This window comes from Eubalaena glacialis, chromosome 1, assembly GCF_028564815.1.
Source record: "Eubalaena glacialis isolate mEubGla1 chromosome 1, mEubGla1.1.hap2.+ XY, whole genome shotgun sequence".
Classification (NCBI taxonomy): domain Eukaryota; kingdom Metazoa; phylum Chordata; class Mammalia; order Artiodactyla; family Balaenidae; genus Eubalaena; species Eubalaena glacialis.
In genome coordinates, this window is record NC_083716.1 from 166,606,522 (window position 1) to 166,626,917 (window position 20,396).

Genomic DNA, 20,396 nt, shown 5'->3' on the forward strand with positions numbered 1-20,396 from the left:
TATCAGAACTTCTGTGTGAATTTGAATGGGCAAAGTTCAGATGCAGGGGTGTTCTGAGGTCCTGACTTTGTGTGTTTTTCTCACTTGTGATCACAAAGAATGAAAACAAGTTGATGAGAGGTAGGATGAGGTGAGAAAATGAAATGTTTGGGAACTGAAAGTTCTCACGTGTACCGGACACATTCTGAGACAACCTGGTGGATTTGTTATGGAAATCAATGGAGGACTTGCAACCATATACAGTTGTCTAAAAGTAAATAAGTCTGTGTGCTACCCCAGACCCATGCTGGACCAAGGCCAGATGTAAGGGAAAGGTGCGCTGGTCAACAGTTAACAAGCCAACCAACCTATCCTATTAAAGAGGTAGGATGCCACACCTTCAAAGGGAACCTATCTTCTTGGGGAAGTGTTGCTCCGAGAGCTGGGCTGTAGTTTAAAAGGCCATGTCAGAGAGAATATTTTTGAATTAATGAGGGAGTTTAGAATGCTAAGGGAAAAGTTCCATTAGCAATTTCAGAAGAAAACAAGTTTTAAGGGAGAGTGGCATTCTTAATTGTCATTCTACCATAATTTGATCCATAATTTAATAGTAAATCACAATATTTTTCTTTCCTGATATCAACTTAAGAGTGACTATCCTCATAATACAAAGTATGACTTCCAGTTTTCCTGCTTCCAATACATCCATGAGATCTGAGAGGAATACATATGTTGGGTGAGTAATTTTAATCTTTTATTGGTTTTGATGAGATGGGAAGTTCTTTGGATTTTATATCAAATATTCAGAAGATGGATTTCTACAGTTATGTAAGTTTCTTAAGTTTAGAGATCATATAGCTGGAACACAGTTCAGAATACAAAACGAAATAAAAACAATGCCAACTTTCTTCTCAATGGCATTTTCATTTCTCAGTTCTTGGAAGGGGTTAGCTCACCTAAGAAAGTGGGGCAATATGTCAATCACATCTCAATTAAAGAAAAAAGAAAGTGGGGCAAAACAAGTCACAAAAAACATGCAAATGTTGAACCAACATGCATGAATGAACGAATTCACAGTTCAGCCTGGAATTCAGCCTGGAGTTCAGTCTTTAATCCCAGGACTGTGGGCTGTATCTGAGAAATAATTAAAGGGGCCTCCCAGTGTCTAAGGGAGATTTAACTGTGTTGCAGCTTATTATGAAGTGATTTCACGTGCTTTGTGATGGACTTTACATAGAATGCACTTCTAAAATACCGTGTAGGTTATTCATCTCAGGGGTAGACATAAATCTGCCAAAGCTGTCTGCAAATTTAGCTCCAATTCCTGCCCCAGGTTCACAGAACATAATAGAGCATTAATCTTCATGAGGCTTAAGGAATTTTTGCAAGTTCCCTCTAAATGTCTGGCTTAAAGGCTCCATCAGGACAGCATTTCAGAAAATGCTCCATTTACCCATCCCAAACAGAGGTAGCCTCCCACTGTGTTCATTTCTTCAGGGAAGCCAAGGAGAGGGAAAAGGAAACATTATGAAGATGAAGGTAATGGTAAAATGGAAAGACTTCTCACCCAGCACTTTACTTTGGTTACCAATATTTAATACTGACCATGCTATGTACCATGTCATAGTTTGCTAAAAGACTTTATTCCCAACTGCATCTTTGGCTTATGTTTTTGGGAAAAAATGAAAAACAAGATAGAGGAGAAAACAGTAAATGCAAGTCTATTTAATAAAAATTATGTATCTTGGAAAGATTGAAGTATTGCAATTGTCTGATTCACACTGGGTTAAATTTGGCATGATACCCCAAATTGGTCCTTCCTTTGGTCACTGATAGAGTGATCATCTTAGAAGTGCTTCTTGGTGAGCCTAATGGAATAAAAATCTTCTACAGACATCTCCCTACCCCAATTTTTGGACCAAGAGATCATTAGACATTGGGACAGACATCAAAGAAAACTAAAGAATGAATTAAGAAGAGTATTATAATTAACACAAGAGAATATAATTAATGGTTATCCCAGTCTGAGAATTTCTTCTTGAAGATAGGAGAGGTAGAGTAGATCAGTGATTTAAAAAATACAAAGTCCCAGATCTCCTTGACCAGCTGAATCAGAATTTCTAGGAGTTGGGCCCAGGTATCAGTACTTTTTAAAGCACCACGGGTGACTCTGATATGTAGTTAGAGTTTGACTCACTGGAGTAGATGAATGACACTCTTTCATAGAGTGATGATTCACAGATTCAGCTGGGAATCCAAAGGAAAAATCTCCAGATAGTGAAAGCAGTTTTGGCAGAGTAAAACAGAAAGCATAATAGAAACTGGAAGATAAAGTGTATGGCAGTGTTTCTCAAACTTTAATGTGCATGGGAATCACGTAAGAGTTAGTCAAAATTCAGAATGTAATTGAGTATGTCTAGGGTAGGGACTGAGATTTGGCATTTCTAACAAGCTGTCCAGGCGATGCTGCTGACGCTCCTGGTTCATTGACCACACTTTGCCTAGCAAGGCACAGTGGGTAAATATCTTCTTGCCCCTCAGCAAGAGAAGAAAGAAGGTGTCCTTCTGCTTTGAGGCTTTGAGGCTTTTTCTGATGTAGGAAAGTGCACTAACATCATGGAATGCTTTCTTTTTGAAACCAGCTATGATCCGCTAACTAATTAAGAATCTGTTATCCTAAATGTTTTTGAAATTAATAGTATTCCTGTTCTACTTCCTGAACAGTTAGTTCAACAAATAAAATTTTTAAAGATTTAGGAATTAAAAAAGATACATGAGACAGCTTGCATGAGGGAATTCAAAATCTTTCTGGGAAGGCAGAAAATTAACATATGAAATGCCAAATAAATGCTTTAGGAGCACAGTGGGGGGGAATTCATACTGACCAGAGAGGAAAGATACTTGGAAAAGCCTTCACAGAGGAAGTGATATTTGAATTTGACCTTGAAGAATGAGTAGGATACTAATAGGTGAAAAACTGAGGGCAAGGAGAAGGATGTTTCAGGAACAAAGGCCTAAAGCAGGGGTTCTTAACTTCAGCTGCACATCAGATCATCCAGGAAGATTTAAAAAATAATTTCAGAGTCTAAATTAATTGGGTCCTGAGCAACAGTGTTTTCTTCAAAACCCCCTGGTGATCTTAATGCACAATCAGGTTGAGGACCATTGGAGATACAGAAACATACAAGGTTTTTGTTAAGATGTTTTAAGGTATTTGGAGGGAAATGGGAGGACCGTAGAGCAGAGAAGTTCCAGATGGTTCTTGGTAAAGATGGCTGGATCCACTGTGGTGTGAGGCAGTGTTCATGCAGTAGGGGAAAGGGCAGGAGGGCTGGCAGCCACGGCATCACCAGAATGGATGATATGGCCAGGGTGTGCTGGGATGTCACACCCAAGATGAGTGGGAGCGAACGGGTAACCACTGAACTGCACTGGGTAATGGAGTGATGGGCTGACATCAAGAATGGCTTTAGGGGCTTCCCTGATGGCGCAGTGGTTAAGAATCCGCCTGCCAATGCAGGGGACATGGGTTCGAGCCCTGGTCAGGGAAGATCCCACATGCCGCGGAGCAACTAAGCCCATGTGCCACAACTACTAAGCCTACGCTCTAGAGCCCGCGAGCCACAACTACTGAAGCCCGTGCACCTAGAGTCCGTGCTCTGCAACAAAAGAGGCCACCACAATGAGAAGCCCGTGCACCGCAAGGAAGAGTAGCCCTGCTTGCTGCAACTAGAGAAAGCCTGTGCGCAGCAATGAAGACCCAACTCAGCCAAAAATAAATAAATAAATAAACAAATAAAAAAAAAAAAAAAAAAAAAAGAATGGCTTTAAGACAAATACCATATGATACCACTTATATGTGGAATCTAAAATATGACACAAATGAACGTATCTATGAAACAGAAACAGACTCACAGACATAAAGAACAGATTTGTGGTTGCCAATGGGGAGAGGGGATGGGGGAGGGATGGATTATGAGTTTGGGATTAGCAGATGCAAACTAGTATGTATAGAATGGATAAACAAAAAGGTCCTACTGTACAGCACAGGGAACTATATTCAGGATCCTGGGATAAACCATAATGGAAAAGAATATGAAAAAGAATATATGTATATGTATAACTGAAACACCTTGCTGTACAGCAGAAATTAACACAACAGTGTAAATCAACTATACTACAACAAAATGAATTTTTTAAAAAAGAATGGCTTTAAGGCCTCCTAGTTGTAGTCCTTTCTTTCTGGTAAGCTTGTCTTTCCATTGGCTTCTTAGTAATATCTCCACATTCTCTTCTGGGCATCTGGTGGAAGAAGGCTGCTGGAAAATAGAGTTTCTACATTGAAGTGTCCTCTTTCTTACCTTACCTTCTGTTTTTAAGTCTTACTTTCCTTATTACAATAACTTTGTACTCTTATGGTTTCACATGATTACTAAAATTAGGTCTTTCACTTTATCACTTCCCCTTTCTCCAAGCTCTTTAGTCTCACTTCTTTTCCTTCATGCTTTTTCTTGAGCATTTCTTTTTTATAAGCTCTAAATCCTGTTTCTCGAGAACTCTGTGCCTGTTTATTCTTCCTTTTCCCCTATTATACCTACATTCAGTCTCTCCAGGATCCTACTCAGCTTTCTGTTTTGACCCCATCATCCTGCTTCACTTACTTCTCATTTAGATCTTCTAATGAAAAAAGATCATTTCATAGTATGTTAACAAAGAACCTCTTATTGGTCAGCAGGCTAATGTTGTTTAAAATGTCAGTGGCTTCTTGCTCAATCCAAAACAGGCTGATGGAGTAAAGGACTGGTGTCTACTCTGCACATCCATTGAGAGAGAGAGGAAGAGAAACACATTTGAGGGAGATACTGGTTTTTTAGGAGCCAGGCCTAGAAGTAGACACATCACTCCCACCCACATTCCAATGGCCAGAACTCAGTCATATGACCTCACTTTACTGCAAGAGAAGCTGGGAATGTGGTCTAGCAATGTGCCCAGGAAGAAAAAGAATTGGGGTTTGATGAACACATTGCATTCTTTGCCACACCCTACTTTTTCATGTCAGTCTCTCTAAAGCTAGTACCTGTCAGGTCCTCCATGTTGGGAGGTGTAAGAATGAGAGTTAGTTATTCTATGTTCACTGTACATCAGCTGTGTTACAAACATTATCTCATTCAGGCCTTAGGCAATCTTGCAAAGCAGTTATTATTTTCACTATACCAATCTTACAGATGAGGAAGCCAAAGAACAAAGATAAAATAATATACCCAAGGTTGCACAATTAGTATATATATGGTTGAACTGGCAGGGGAATCCAGGCAGTCTGATTCCAGAGCCCAGTAGCTTATGTTACACAGCCTCTCTTTCGAAGAAAGAAAATAGCCACCAGGGCTGGACAGAATTGGGTAGAAATGACTGTTCTGTAATCTACTGGTTGTATAATCTTGCACAAGTTTCTCAACTTCTGTAAGCCTTGGCTTCTTATGAATTATTAGTATTACTTACCTAATAGAATGGTCATGGGATTAAACGAGATAATGTATTTATTATATGCAGTTTTCATGACATTGTAGAATTTTCATGCTTAATGCTATGCCTGGTACATAGTAAGTGCACAACAAATATTAGCTATTTTTATTCATTATTATACCACACTGCTTCCTTACAAATCAATTAATCCTAAATGAAGGTTTTTGTCCAATATTTGGGCTAGTGGTTATCATAGGTGTAGACTGATATTTCCCTTTTGTGTGGTATCCCTCCAAATTCCTTTACATCTTCTTTGTATTATTTTTTTCAGAAAAGGTTTTGTTCATGTTAAAAATCCTTACCTGGACTCTATGGATGAAGATGTTCTCTATCACTTGGATTTAGGAACAAAAACACACAACCTACCAGAAATGTTTGGGGATGTAAAGGTAAAAGTATTTCTAACTTTAGGAAAAACAATTGAGTTTCCTCTGGTGATATTTCTCCTTATGTTCCTAACATAAACTTTACACTTTTGGCTAGAGAAATGTCAGAGGTCCCAATAGGAACAAAAGCTGTGCTCGTTCTCTGAAACAATTTAGAATGTGTACATCATGAACAGTCATTTCCACCTTAACAAGATATAAAGGTTCCCAAACTATATCTAATGCAAACATGGTTATTTGACTCTTCTGGTCCCTAGAGATAAATACAATTTTATTGACAATACTGCTGGGTGTTCAGAATTCATTACGATTCAGTTCACTGTTTAACATCTTCATTTATAGATGAACCTCACTAATTCTTATTTTATCAAATCATGAAATAACTCAACAAAACTAACAATACTATCTTATACCACTTCTTGAAAACAACCATTATTCAATATTTCATATTATTAAGATTTTTGTTATTTCATAATAAAATATTATGAAATAATTGTTTCCGGAACGCTACTAGGAAAATTTTATGTCAGTGTTATTTATCTTAATATATATTTAATTATAAAAATGGCTCATGTTCATTATTTAAATTTGGAAAAATATAAATAAGAACAAAGATTTTATTTTTTAAATTAAATTTATTTTAATACAGCAAGTTCTTATTAGTTACGTATTTTATATATATTAGTGTATATATGTCAATCTCAATCTCCCAATTCACCCCACCACCACCATTCCCCCTCCACCCCGACCCCAGCTGTCCCCCCTTAGTGTCCATACGTTTGTTCTCTACATCTGTGTCTCTATTTCTGCCTTGCAAACTGGTTCATCAGTACCATTTTTCTAGATTCTACATATATGCGTTAATATACGATATTTTTTCTCTTTCTGACTTACTTCATTCTGTATGAAAGTCTCTAGATCCATCCACGTCTCTACAAATGACCCAATTTCGTTCCTTTTTATGGCTGAGTAATATTCCATTGTACATATGTACCACATCTTCTTTATCCATTCGTCTGTCAATGGGCATTTAGGTTGCTTCCATGACCTGACTATTGTAAATAGTGTTGCAATGAACATTGGGGTGCATGTGTCTTTTTGAATTATGGTTTTCTCTGGGTATATGCCCAGTAGTGGGATTGCTGGGTCATATGGTAATTCTAGTTTTTAGTTTTTTAAGGAACCTCCATACTGTTCTCCATATTGGCTGTATCAATTTACATTCCCACCAACAGGGCAAGAGGGTTCCCTTTTCTCCACACCCTCTCCAGCATTTGTTGTTTGTAGATTTTCTGATGATGCCCATTCTAACTGGTGTAAGGTGATACCTCATTGCAGTTTTGATTTGCATTTCTCTAATAATTAGTGATGTTGAGCAGATTTTCATGTGCCTCTTGGCCATCTGCATGTCTTCTTTGGAGAAATGTCTCTTTAGGTCTTCTGCCCATTTGTGGATTGGGTTGTTTGTTTTTTTTAATATTGAGCTGCATGAGCTGTTTATATATTTTGGAGATTAATCCTTTGTCCATTGATTTGTCAGCAAATATTTTCTCCCATTCTGAGGATTGTCTTTTCATCTTGTTTATGGTTTCCTTTGCTGTGCAAAAGCTTTTAAGTTTCATTAGGTCCCATTTGTTTATTTTTGTTTTTATTTCCATTGCTCTAGGAGGTGGATCAAAACAGATCCTGCTGTGATTTATGTCAAAGAGTGTTCTTCCTATGTTTTCCTCTAAGAGTTTTATAGTGTCCAGTCTTACATTTAGGTCTTTCATCCATTTTGAGTTTATTTTTGTGTACGGTGTTAGAGAGTGTTCTAATTTCATTCTTTTACATGTAGTTGTCCAGTTTTCCCAGCACCACTTATTGAAGAGACTGTCTTTTCTCCGTTGTATATCCTTGCCTCCTTTGTCATAGACTAGTTGACCATAGGTGCGTGGGTTTATCTCTGGGCTTTCTATCCTGTTCCATTGATCTATATTTCTGTTTTTGTGCCAGCACCATATTGTCTTGATTACTGTAGCTTTGTAGTATAGTCTGAAGTCAGGGAGTCTGATTCCTCCAGCTCCGTTTTTTTACCTCAAGATTACTTTGGCTATTTGGGGTATTTTGTGTCTCCATACAGATTTTAAGATTTTTGGTCCTAGTTCTGTAAAAAATGCCATTGGTAATTTGATAGGGATTCCACTGAATCTGTAGATTGCTTTGGGTAGTAGAGTCATTTTCACAATATTGATTCTTCCAATCCAAGAACATGGTATATCTCTCTATCTGTTTGTATCATCTTTAATTTCTTTCATCAGTGTCTTATAGTTTCCTGCATACAGGTCTTTTGTTTCCCTAGGTAGGTTTATTCCTAGGTATTTTATTCTTTTTGTTGCAATGGTGAATGGGATTGTTTCCATAATTTCTCTTTCAGATTTTTCATCATTAGTGTATAGGAATGCAAGAGATTTCTGTGCATTAATTTTTATTTATTTATTTATTTATTTATTTATTTGGCTGCGATGGGGTCTTCGTTGCTTTGCATGGGGTTTCTCTATCTGCGGCGAGTGGGGGCTACTCTTTGCTGCGGTGCGTGGGCTTATTGTGGTGGCTTCTCTTGTTGCAGAGCACGGGCTCGAGGCGCGCGGGCTTCACTAGTTGTGGCATGCGGGCTCAGTAGTTGTGGCTTGCAGGCTCTAGAGCGCATGCTCAGTATTTGTGGCACACGGGCTTAATTGCTCTGCGGCATGTGGGATCTTCCTGGACCAGGGCTCGAACTCGTGTCCCCTGCATTGGCAGGCAGATTCTTAACCACTGCGCCATCAAGGAAGTCCCTCTGTGCATTAATTTTGTATCCTGCAACTTTACCAAATCATTGATCAGCTCTAGTAGTTTTCTGGTGGCATCCTTAGGATTATCTATGTACAGTATCATGTCATCTGCAAACAGTGACAGTTTTACTTCTTCTTTTCCAATTTGTATTCCTTTTATTTCTTTTTCTTCTCTGATTGCCATGGCTAGGACTTCCAAACCTATGCTGAATAACAGTGGCGAGAGTGGACATCCTTGTCTTGTTCCTGATCTTAGAGGAAATGCTTTCAGTTTTTCACCATTGAGAATGATGTTTGTTGTGGGTTTGTCATATATGGCCTTTATTGTGTTGAGGTAGGTTCCCTCTATGCCCACTTTCTGGAGAGTTTTTATCAATAAATTGGTGTTGAATGTTGTCAAAAGCTTTTTCTGCATCTACTGAGATGATCATATGGTTTTTATTCTCCAATTTGTTAATATGGTGTATCACATTGATTGATTTTTTTGTATATTGAAGAATCCTTGCATCCCTGGGATAAATCCCACTTGATCATGGTGTATGATCCTTTTAATGTGTTGTTGGATTCTGTTTGCTAGTATTTTGTTGAGGATTTTTGCATCTATATTCATCAGTGATATTGGTCTGTAACTTTCTTTTTTTGTAGTATCTTTGTCTGGTTTTGGAATCAGGGTGATGGTGGCCTCGTAGAATGAGTTTGGGAGTGTTCCTTCCTCTGCAATTTTTTGGAAGGGTTTGAGAAGGATGGGTGTTAGCTCTTCTCTAAATGTTTGATAGAATTCACCTGTGAAGTCATCTGGTCCTGGACTTTTGTTTGTTGGAAGATTTTTCATCACAGTTTCAATTTCATTACTTGTGATTGGTTTGTTCATATTTTCTGTTTCTTCCTGGTTTAGTCTTGAAAGGTTATACCTTTCTAAGAATTTGTCCATTTCTTCCAGGTTATCCATTTTATTGGCATAGAATTGCTTGTAGTAGTCTCTTATGATTCTTTGTATTTCTGTGGTGTCCGTTGTAACTTCTCCTTTTTCATTGCTAACTTTATTGATTTAAGTCATCTCCCTATTTTTCTTGATGAGTCTAGCTAAAGGTTTATCAATTTTGTTTATCTTCTCAAAGAACCAGCTTTTAGTTTTATTGATCTTTGCTATTGTTTTCTTTGTTTCTATTTCATTTCTTTCTGCTCTGACCTTTATGATTTCTTTCCATCTACTAACTTTGGGTTTTGTTTGTTCTTCTTTCTCTAGTTCCTTTAGGTTTAAGGTTAGATTATTTATTTGCGGTTTTTCTTGTTTCTTGAGGTAGGATTGTATTGCTATAAACTTCCCTCTTAGGACTGCTTTTGCTGCACCCCATAGGTTTGGGGTCACCATGTTTTCATTGTCACTTGTCTCTAGGTATTTTTTGATTTCCTCTTTGATTTCTTCAGTGATCTCTTGGTTATTTAGTAACATATTGTTTAGCTTCCATGTGCTTGTGTTTTTTACATTTCTTTCCCTGTAATTTATTTCTAATCTCATAGTGCTGTGGTCGGAAAAGATGCTTGATATGATTTCAGTTTTCTTAAATTTCCCGAGGCTTGATTTGTGACCCAAGATGTGATCTATCCTCGAGAATGTTCCGTGTGCACTTGAGAAGAAAGTGTAATCTGCTGTTTTTGGATGGAATGTCCGATAATCATCAGTTAAATCAATCTGGTCTTTTGTGTCTTTTAAAGCTTCTGTTTCCTTATTAATTTTCTTTCTTTTTAACATCTTTATTGGAGTATAATTGCTTCACAATGTTGTGTTAGTTTCTGCTGTATAACAAAGTGAATCAGCTATACGTACACATATATCCCCATATCCCCTCCCTCTTGTGTCTCCTTCCCACCCTCCTTATCCCACCCCTCTAGGTGGTCACAAAGCATTGAGCTGATCTCCCTGTGCTATGTGGCTGCTTCCCACTAGCTATCTATTTTACATTTGGTAGTGTATATATGTCAATGCCACTCTCTCACTTCGTCCCAGCTTACCCTTCCCCCTCCCCGTGTCCTCAAGTCCATGCTTATTAATTTTCTGTCTGCATAATATGTCCACTGGTGTAAGTGAGGTGTTAAAGTGCCCCACTGTTATTGTGTTACTGTTGATTTCCTCTTTTATAGCTGCTAGCATTTGCCTTATGTATTGAGGTGCTCCTATGTTGGGTGCATATACATTTATAATTGTTATATCTTCTTCTTGGATTGATCCCTTGATCATTATGTAGTGTCCTTCCTTGTCTCTTGTGACATTCTTTATTTTAAAGTCTACTTTATCTGATATGAGTATTGCTACTCCAGCTTTCTTTTGATTTCCATTTGCATGGAGTATCTTTTTCCATTCCCTCACTTTCAGTCTGTATGTGTCCTTAGGTCTCAAGTGGTCGTCTGTAGACAGCATATATATGGGTCTTGTTTTTGTATCCATTCAGCGAGCCTGTGTCTTTTGGTTGGAGCATTTAATCCATTCATATTTAAGGTAATTATCCATACATATGTTCCTATTACCATTTTCTTAATTGTTTTGTGTTTGTTTTTGTAGGTCCTTTTCTTCTCTTGTGTTTCCCACTTAGAGAAGTTCCTTTAGCATTTGTTGTACAGCTGGTTCAGTGGTGCTGAATTCTCTTAGCTTTTGTTTGTCTGTAAAGCTTTTGATTTCTCTGTCGAATCTGAATGAGATCCTTGCTGGGTAGAGTAATCTTGGTTGTAGGTTCTCTCCTTTCATCACTTTAAATATATCGTGCCACTCCTGTCTGGCTTGTAGAATTTCTTCTGAGAAATCAGCTGTTAATCTTATGGGAGTTCCTTTATATGTTATTTGTCATTTTTCCCTTGTTGCTTTTAATAATTTTTCTTTGTCTTTAATTTTTGTCAGTTTGATTACTATATTTCTTGGCATGTTTCTCCTTGGGTTTATCCTGCCTGGGACTCTCTGCACTTCCTGGACTTAGGTGGCTATTTCCTTTCCCATGTTAGGGAGGTTTTCGACTATAATCTCTTCAAACATTTTCTTGGGTCCTTTCTCTCTCTCTTCTCCTTCTGCGACCCCTATAATGTGAATGTTGGTGTGTTTAATGTTGTCCCAGAGGTCTCTTAGGCTGTCTTCATTTCTTTTCATTCTTTTTTCTTTATTCTGTTCTGCAGCAGTGAATTCCACCACTCTGTCTTCCAGGTCACTTCTCAGTTATTCTGCTCTTGATTCCTTCTAGTGTATTTTTCATTTAAGTTATTGTATTGTTCATCTGTGTTTGTTTGTTCTTTAATTCTTCTAGGTCTTTGTTAAACATTTCTTGCATCTTCTCGATCTTTGCCTCCATTCTTTTTCCAAGGTCCTGGATCATCTTCACTATCATTATTCTGAATTCTTTTTCTGGAAGGTTGCCTATCTCCACTTCATTTAATTGTTTTTCTGGGGTTTTATCATTTTCCTTCATCTGACACATAGTCCTCTGCCTTTTCATTTTGTCTATCATTCTGTGAATGTGGTTTTCGTTCCACAGGCTGCGGGATTGTAGTTCTTCTTGCTTCTGCTGTCTGTCCTCTGGTGGATGAGGCTATCTAAGAGGCCTGTGCAAGCTTCCTGATGGGAGGCACTGGTGGTGGGCAGAGCTGGGTGTTGCTCTGGTGGGCAGTGTTCAGTAGAACTTTAATCCGCTTGTCTGCTGATGGGTGGGGCTGAGTTCCCTCCCTGTTGGTTGTTTGGCCTGAAGCAGCCCAGCACTGGAGGCTATAGGATGTTTGGTGGGGCTAATGGTGGACTCTGGGAGGGCTCATGCCAAGGAGTACTTCCCAGAACTTCTGCAGCCAGTGTCCTTGTCCCCATGGTGAGCCACAGCCACCCCCCACCTCTGCAGGAGACCCTCCAACACTAGCAGGTAGGTCTGGTTCAGTCTCCTATGGGGTCACTGTTCCTTCCCTCTGGGTCTTGATGTGCACACTACTTTGTGTGTGCCCTCTAAGAGTGGAGTCTCTATTTCACCCAGTCCTGTCAAAGTCCTACAGTCAAATCCCACTAGCCTTCAAAGTCTGATTCTCTGGGAATTCCTCCTTCCGTTGCTGGACCCCCAGTTTGGGAAGCCTGACGTGGGGCTCAGAACCTTCACTCCAGTGGGTGGACTTCTGTGGTATAATTGTTCTCTAGTTTGTGAGTCACCCACCTAGTGGTTATGGGATTTGATTTTATTGTGATTGCACCCCTCCTGCCATCTCACTGAGGCTTCTCCTTTGTCTTTGGATGTGGGGTATCTCTTTTGGTGAGTTCCAGTGTCTTCCTGTCAATGATTGTTCAGCAGTTAGTTGTGATTCCAGTGCTCTTGCAAGAGGGAGTGAGCGCATGTCCTTCTACTCTGCCATCTTGAACCAATCTAGAACAATGATTTTTAAAAACACATCTAAAAAAACCCCTACCAGCTAAACAAAGATGCCATCAACCTATTTTCTTTTCTTTCAGTTCTTTTTAACAAATAGATTTTTAAATAGTTGGAATTACATAACTTTACAGTCTGTGTTTTTCACTTAACTTTATGTCATTAACATTTCCCCATATTATAATGTTCTCTTTGAAACACATGGTTTATGGATGCCAAGTGCCTGTGCCATACATTACATAGTCTACTACTGACTTTAATGTTGAAGTATTTTCTATCATAAACAGCACTCAAATGGATATTTTTGTACCTATAATTTTTTCACATTTAAGTCTATTAAGATGATTTACAGAAATGGTCAAAGGGAATGAACTTTAAAAATTTTTTTTGTTTTCTAAAAGGCCTACACCTAATCACAGTCCCACCACTAGAGAATTGTGCAGTTTTCATGTGACTTTTATTCACTCCTTTAGCAATTACAAGAACAAAAATAAAAGCTCTCAGATCCACTATCTCAAATCTTCACATTCCCTCTTTTAGGTGGGTGTAGCAGATATTCATTTCCTCCATAAAACAAGGAAATTGAATTCAGAGTGGTCAAAGGTGGTTAACAAATTACACTATATAGTGGCAGAGCTAGGACTTGGACCAAATTCTTCTAAGTCCAATTTCCAGGGTTCTTGCCCACTGCACTAGCTGGGCTTTTTGAGTCATCGTAACTGAGAATAGTCCATTAATTGACAGGGGGCATTGAAGAAAGGGGAGGAAGAGGAGGAGGAGGTTAGCTAGACAAAGAAGGAGGAGGAGGAGAAGGAAGGAAGGGTGGCGGGGCAGGGGAGGAGAAGAAATAAATCTATGATATTCATTAACAGTAGGGGCTACATTGCTCCCTCCCCCTCCCATCTCTCCTAGGGCACAGGTGTGATGGTGCGGGCTGATCGGATGTGACCCGCCCATTTCCCTACTCCTCTGCAGTCAGCGGCTCTTTGCTCTTTCATGGCCTCCCTCAATCTTTTGCTTCATCTTTTCAGTGGAACCTCTTTTCCTACTGCTGTTTCTGATGTTTATGCTCCAAGAGTAAATTGATCAAGGCTGTCTTTGATACTCATTAATTGGACTTTATCTGAATTCAAATGTTAGGTTTGAGGTTCATGCCTCACAATGACTTTTCCAGGACCCTTACATAAGGATAATTCTGATTAATTAAATGATCTATCATAATTAATAAACTAACATGAACATCTAATTAATAACTAAAAAGACTGATGTTTTTGAGATAGAAAGTGATCTATTATTTACATATCTAGGTATCTGTCTCTCTACCTGACTAGATTTTTATCAGCACTTATTCTCATACTTTGTCATAACCACTATCCAACCTTATAAGCTCATAATCCACCTGGCTGTGGACCATTTCAATAGATTCTCTTTTGGATAAAAAGACATGCTCTGGTTTAGAACCCACTTTTTTCTACCCGAGAACAACTCTATTGATTGGGCCATTTTGATGCACAGGAGGCAAAAGTGTGTGTGTGTGGTGGTGGGGGGTGTAGATTGGGGAGCAGGTAATGTAGTTCCAAATGATCAGAACTGGCTGTTTAACCTATTCTTTAGAGGCAACAGGTAAAGTCTGACATATTTATAGATGCTCTTCTCAGAAACTTGCCTCCTTCCAGTTACATTCTTATCTTTGAATAAGAACATGCTAGGTTCAATTTCTCAACTCCCTTAAATACCAGGGCAGCAATTCTAGCTAACAAGAGAGGACATAATCCATCAGTACCTGAAAACTCAGCCTTGTCTTCACAGAGATGATAATCATTATTAATAGCACTATCTTCAAAGAAAAGGAGAACTCTGGGTGTGTAAAATTTTAAATCTTAAAGATTCTGACAAACATTCCTATTTTCTTCATTTTCTTACTTACTGTACTTAAAAGGTTTTGTTAGTTGCTACTTCAAAATATCAGTGGCTTAACACAATGTAAGTTTGTTTCTCACTCACACTGAGTACCAAGTGGGTGTTCCTGGTCAATCGGTGGCTTTCCTCCAATTGGTGATTAGGGACCCAGGCTCCTTCTATCTTGTTGCTCTGTCACCTTCAAGGAGTGCCTTGCAAAGTTTCCCTGGGTGTCAGCACCCATTCAGCAGAAAAACAGAAGACAATCTATAGGATCACCAATGGGAGATTTCTATGGGCTAGAACTGGAAGTGACACTCATCATTTCTGTTCACATTCTAGTAGCTGGAACTCAGGCATATGGCCTCATCTAACTGAAGAGGAGGCTGGGAAGTTGAGTTTAGTAGTGTGCCCAGAAAGAAGGGGGAACAGTTTTGGTAAACAGCTAATGTCTTTTGTCATATAGACTTGAATCAATCAATCAGTTGAAAAATATAGTGGAGTATCTTTAGAAGTTATCTACTCAAATTCAACCTCCAAATATATCTTTTATAAAATCAGTAACTGGTACCCTCCAATCTCTCCCTAGAAATTTCAAGTAACATGGAAAAGCATTATCTTATAACACTATGTAGTATGTATTTTAAGTCTCTATACTCCTTTATTAACAGACAAAATACATATACTGCAGTAGGACCAGATAAATACAACATGGCAAAGCTAAGTCTTTCAAGACACTAGGCATATTTGAAAGTGAGTTCATTCTGGCAGTCTTTAGGCAAAGTCCTTAACATAGTTTTGTAATGCTTCAGACTCCTTCCCAAGACATTTCTATCTTCTTTGACAAAACCAGGACAAATGATCATTTTTTGGGGGGGACATAAATCACAGAAAGTGTCACTTAAAGTCATTGTTGGTTGGTGGTCTTCAGCCATATTTTACTCCTCGTCAAAGCAGCCAGACTGAAAATTGTGTCCAGAGGTGATATTTAGTAAGTGTGATTTAGAAGTAAGTCTTCAAGAACAAAAACCCTTTTGTCTACACTTATCATCTTTATGTCTCCAGAAACATTCAGAAATTCCTGTTGATTACAGCAATATCTACAGTTCAAAGAAGAATTCAAACCACAAGCTCTCCAACATCTGTTTTGGTTTTATGGTCAATCTGAATAGTTGTAATTTACATTTACTGGCACCACACACTGAGGTTATTTTCAAACTACTGTATTTTGTAGAAAGGAAACAACAACAACAAAAATGACCTCCTTGTACTTGGATCTTGAGCCAAGTCTTAACTATCCATATGAACAGAGGGGAAAATTTCACGAATAATCAATACTAATTTAAAAACTTACCTTAGACCATGGTCTTATCCTCTTTGCTACTCAGCCTTGATGGCTAACTTTCATTGCAGTTCATTACCAACTTTAGGCCCCAACAGAGAAATTCATAAGAAGACACAGAAAAGATAATAATGAGGGTAGAAGAGAGGCAGAGGGCCTGGATAAAAGGATAATTACATCCCACAATCGAGAATGAGGGTGGCACAGGAATTTTTGCTAAATGGAAACAAAATGCATCATGTAATGAGACCACCCAATACTCACAGTAAATTGTGAATCGGGCACCTAATTCTACAACCTCAGTTAGTTATTTCCTTAGGCAGATACTCTTTATCCCTGTGAGGGGCCTCACTGGCAATCCTTCTGAAGCTCTGCCTAACACTGCCCACATCAGTCAGGCACTACTAGCTGTGTTTTCCTTACTGGATTTGAACTAGCTTCATTTGCACTAAATTCCACAAATACAGAAACAAATAAGCAAGCTCAAAAGCAGGGCCAGGAAATTGCTCTATGATATGAAAAATGGAAGTTGCCATTTGTTGACCACTCAGAAAGTGCCTGGCTTTGTCCCCCATCATGTTCAATCCCATCTTATCCTCACAAAAACCCTCTGAAGGATACTACGTTTTTTTTTGTTTGTTTGTTTGTTTGTTTCTATTTTGGAGATGATAATCTGAGGCACGTAGAGATTACATGTATAACACTGAACAAACTACTTAATCAGAGACAGGGTTGGGGTGCAAAGCCAGGTTTCTCTAACCTCAAAGGTTAGTCCTTTAACCACTGTGTTGCCTTATCTCTCTGACTCAGAGCCTCTTCAGACTCTGTGCACCTCACTGCTCAGCTCAGATTCCAGAATGACTTTGCACCTGGCACCTTTCTGTGGGCTGTGCTTCCTCGGGTCTCTGACATCTGCTGCCACTCCTCCTCCCCACTGCTGAGCCCTGGTCCCCACCAGTCTGGCTACTCATCCACGCTGCTCTTAGGCCATGCCCATCCTCTCTCTGACATCCACCTCTCCCATCCCTGGGACTGATGTACCCCTAAGAGGCTATTGCATAAGCAACCACCAGACAATTTTATTACCATATTTTATTAGATTTGACACTCTTGACCACAATCCATATTGTAATTTCAGAGATGTTAAAATGTGAATAAGACAAAAATAAAACCAAATCGTTGGAAATGAAGAAATACCGTAGTGCGATTTCTAGTCTACAATGATAAGGCTTGTTCCATGAAAATGTCTTCTGAATGAGAAGTTGGGAAGTCTCGATGTGCTTTCTTTAAAGCTTTAAATTAACATAGTATATTTTGTAATAAAAACGTATGATTGGGAATATGGAATCAGAAAACACATCTAAACTTGTAGTTCTCATGTTACTTATTTCCATGTCCTCAGAATTGACACATTAAGCCTATAGCCCACTAATGCCCAACAATAAGCTGCCTATATCCGCTTAAGATGCTTCTTGATGTTTACCATGACAAAAACACCAGGAAACACCCACCTGAACAAAATCAACACTTACTTTGATTTTGTGATTATATTTTTCATTACTAATTATGTGCATAAACTATGTTTCTGGTTGCCTTATTTACCGGTTAATGATGCCAATTAGTTAACTCATGAACATAAACCATAACATCTACATATACCCTTAAGAATATAATTGAAAAATAAAATAAAAACATTAAAGTTGAAAGCTGACCCTTGCTTTTTATCTCAGTTACTAAGGCAGGTGATTGTTTATTTTTATTAACAGTTTGTCTGCGTTGGTGGAAGCCCTAACAGAATGAAAGCATTTGCACTCTTTATGCACAAGGAGCTCAGATTGGAAGACAGTGAAGAGGACGTCAAGGACATCTGCGCCGGGACTGACAGATATTGTATGTACAAAATTGGTCCCGTGCTCTCTATCAGTGTAAGTACTCAATGGCTGCACGTCATGTAGTCATCACAAGCTAGCAAAAGAAAGTGGGAACTTCCAAATACAGGAGTTCTTTTTCCCCTCCTGCTTTGCATTTTCACACAATAAATTAAGTGTCCAGGTGTGACATTCATAGTTGGAAAAAGTCCTAGGGGCAGAAAATAACATTCAGTGCTACTTTGGTTTGCTTTATTAGTTACCACTTAGCTATGCAAGTTAGGGGAAAAAACCCTCAAAGCACACTTCCTCTCTTTAGTTTGTAACTGATTAATAAGCCACCAGCAATTTTTTCTCCTCTATCCTTTATCCAGCTTTGGGAATGTTGGGCTTTTAGTACACAGGGGCCAATTTTCAGGATTACCCAAGTGGTGCCATTTAACACTGTAATATGCTCACTGAAAAGCTGCTAATACATTTCCATGGAGCTCTTGCAAACTGCTCTCCTGTATTTAGAATATGTTAACAACTCTGGACACACAGTGTCCTGAGACAATATGAAAGTGGAATGACTTGCAATTTTAGGGAACACAGAGACCCTTTCCCTCTTGGACTCAGGACAGCATACACTTAGCAGAGTGTACATGTGTGTGCACCCAGCTTGCCTTCCAAGTGGGTCTCTCTGCCACAGGGCTGTATTCTGAAACAATAGCTCTGAGTCTGTACATATCTGGACACTGCAGCCCTCATAAGGGGCACAGCTAAGCATGCCAGGTGACAAGGGAAGAATCCACTGCAGAGATGTGATAATTCTAAGGAGCTGGATTATATGTGACTCCCGCACTGGGGAATAACTACTATCTATCAATTGCTCTATGGTACGTGGAGATGGAAGGATGGATGATCATGGCTGGAAGCCTAGACTGAAGAAGGGAAAATTATGCAACACCAGTGGGACAGCCAAGTTGGTCTCCCCTCTGGGACAAAATACATGAAACCTGCTTTGGGCTCACATGGGAGAATCCATTCGTTCATTCGTTCATTCAACAATTACAGAAAAGCTACATTAGAAAGAAACTGAGTAACCCCTGATCTTGGCACATTTTGTCTTGCTAACTTTTGCTTGACTTTTAGACTACAACTCTTTGTCCTTTTTTTGCACAATGGGTAGGGACAGAAAAGTAAAATTTATAAAAATGTGAAACTATCATAAACAAGTAGTAGAACTTCAGAATAAGATAAAAAAACAGCAGTAGACTGATCCTGCTGTCTATCAGGGAAAAGGAACTGAAATATGCATCATGTCCAGAGGGGTCAGACAATTAGAAATGAGCCTCACTAGGCAGAAAGAGGATTTCCAGTTGAGACCACTTCTTTGAAAATTCTTCCTCTCCAGCAGCTGCTGAGGGGTGTGTGTGTGTGTGTGTGTGTGTGTGTGTGTGTGAGAGAGAGAGAGAAAGAGAGAAAGAGAGTCTAGCAGAAACATACAAGCCCATTTGTCATTTTATCACCATGCCACATATTAAGTGATAATCATAAACCTATCAAATATCTGATTTAGGAGGAACCTAATAGATTAAATAATGGTTCATTTTCTTAATATACAATTGAGGAAATGAGATTTAGAGAGTTTACTCATTAGTGGTAGAGTCCAGTCTTGTTAATCTTGGACATACATTTTTTTTTTTTTGATTAAGTAATGTTTTTAATTTTGATCAACTTAAAAAATACAGAAAAATGCAAATAAGGAACTGTAGCCATATTCAGAATTAGTGATATACATGTTTCCATCTTTTGTGTATGTATCTACCCATCTGGTTTCTTTCTTTCTCTTTCTTTCTTTCTCTCTTCCTTTCTTCCTTCCTTTCTTCGTTTCTTTCTTTTCTTTTTTTCTTTCTTCTTTTCTTTCTTTCTCTTTCTTTTTCTTTCTTTCTTTTATCTTTCTTTCCTCTCTTTCTTTTTCTTTCCATCTATCATCGATACGTGTATGCATGTATGTGTGTATGTATGTATGTATCTCTCTAAAGTTTCCTTCAAATTTCCTCTATTCTTCAAATAGTCTGCTATAACAGCTGTTTTGTGTGTATTTCATGTATCAATTCAGATCTTTTTTTCTAATGTTTTGGTATTATTTTGTCAATGGGTGATAGAATATAAATTTTATTTGTTTCTCTTTGTTGATATTGTAGTTGCTTGTATTT

General features: G+C 38.5%; 1 protein-coding gene across 3 annotated transcripts in view; it reads left to right on the forward strand.

Moving 5' to 3' along the window:
* Positions 1-375: 375 nt before the first annotated feature.
* UPP2 (uridine phosphorylase 2) overlaps positions 376-20,396 on the forward strand; it is a 44,721-nt gene continuing 24,700 nt past the window's right edge. Inside the window, exons 1-3 of one of the 3 annotated variants that reach the window (XM_061184026.1) lie at positions 376-715; positions 5,774-5,891; positions 18,094-18,252. In XM_061184026.1, coding sequence (XP_061040009.1) covers positions 654-715; positions 5,774-5,891; positions 18,094-18,252 — 339 coding nt within the window. In that variant the 5' untranslated portion in view covers positions 376-653. The remainder of the gene's footprint in view (positions 716-5,773; positions 5,892-18,093; positions 18,253-20,396) is intronic. The other 2 variants (XM_061184020.1, XM_061184031.1) reach the window with 2 other exon arrangements.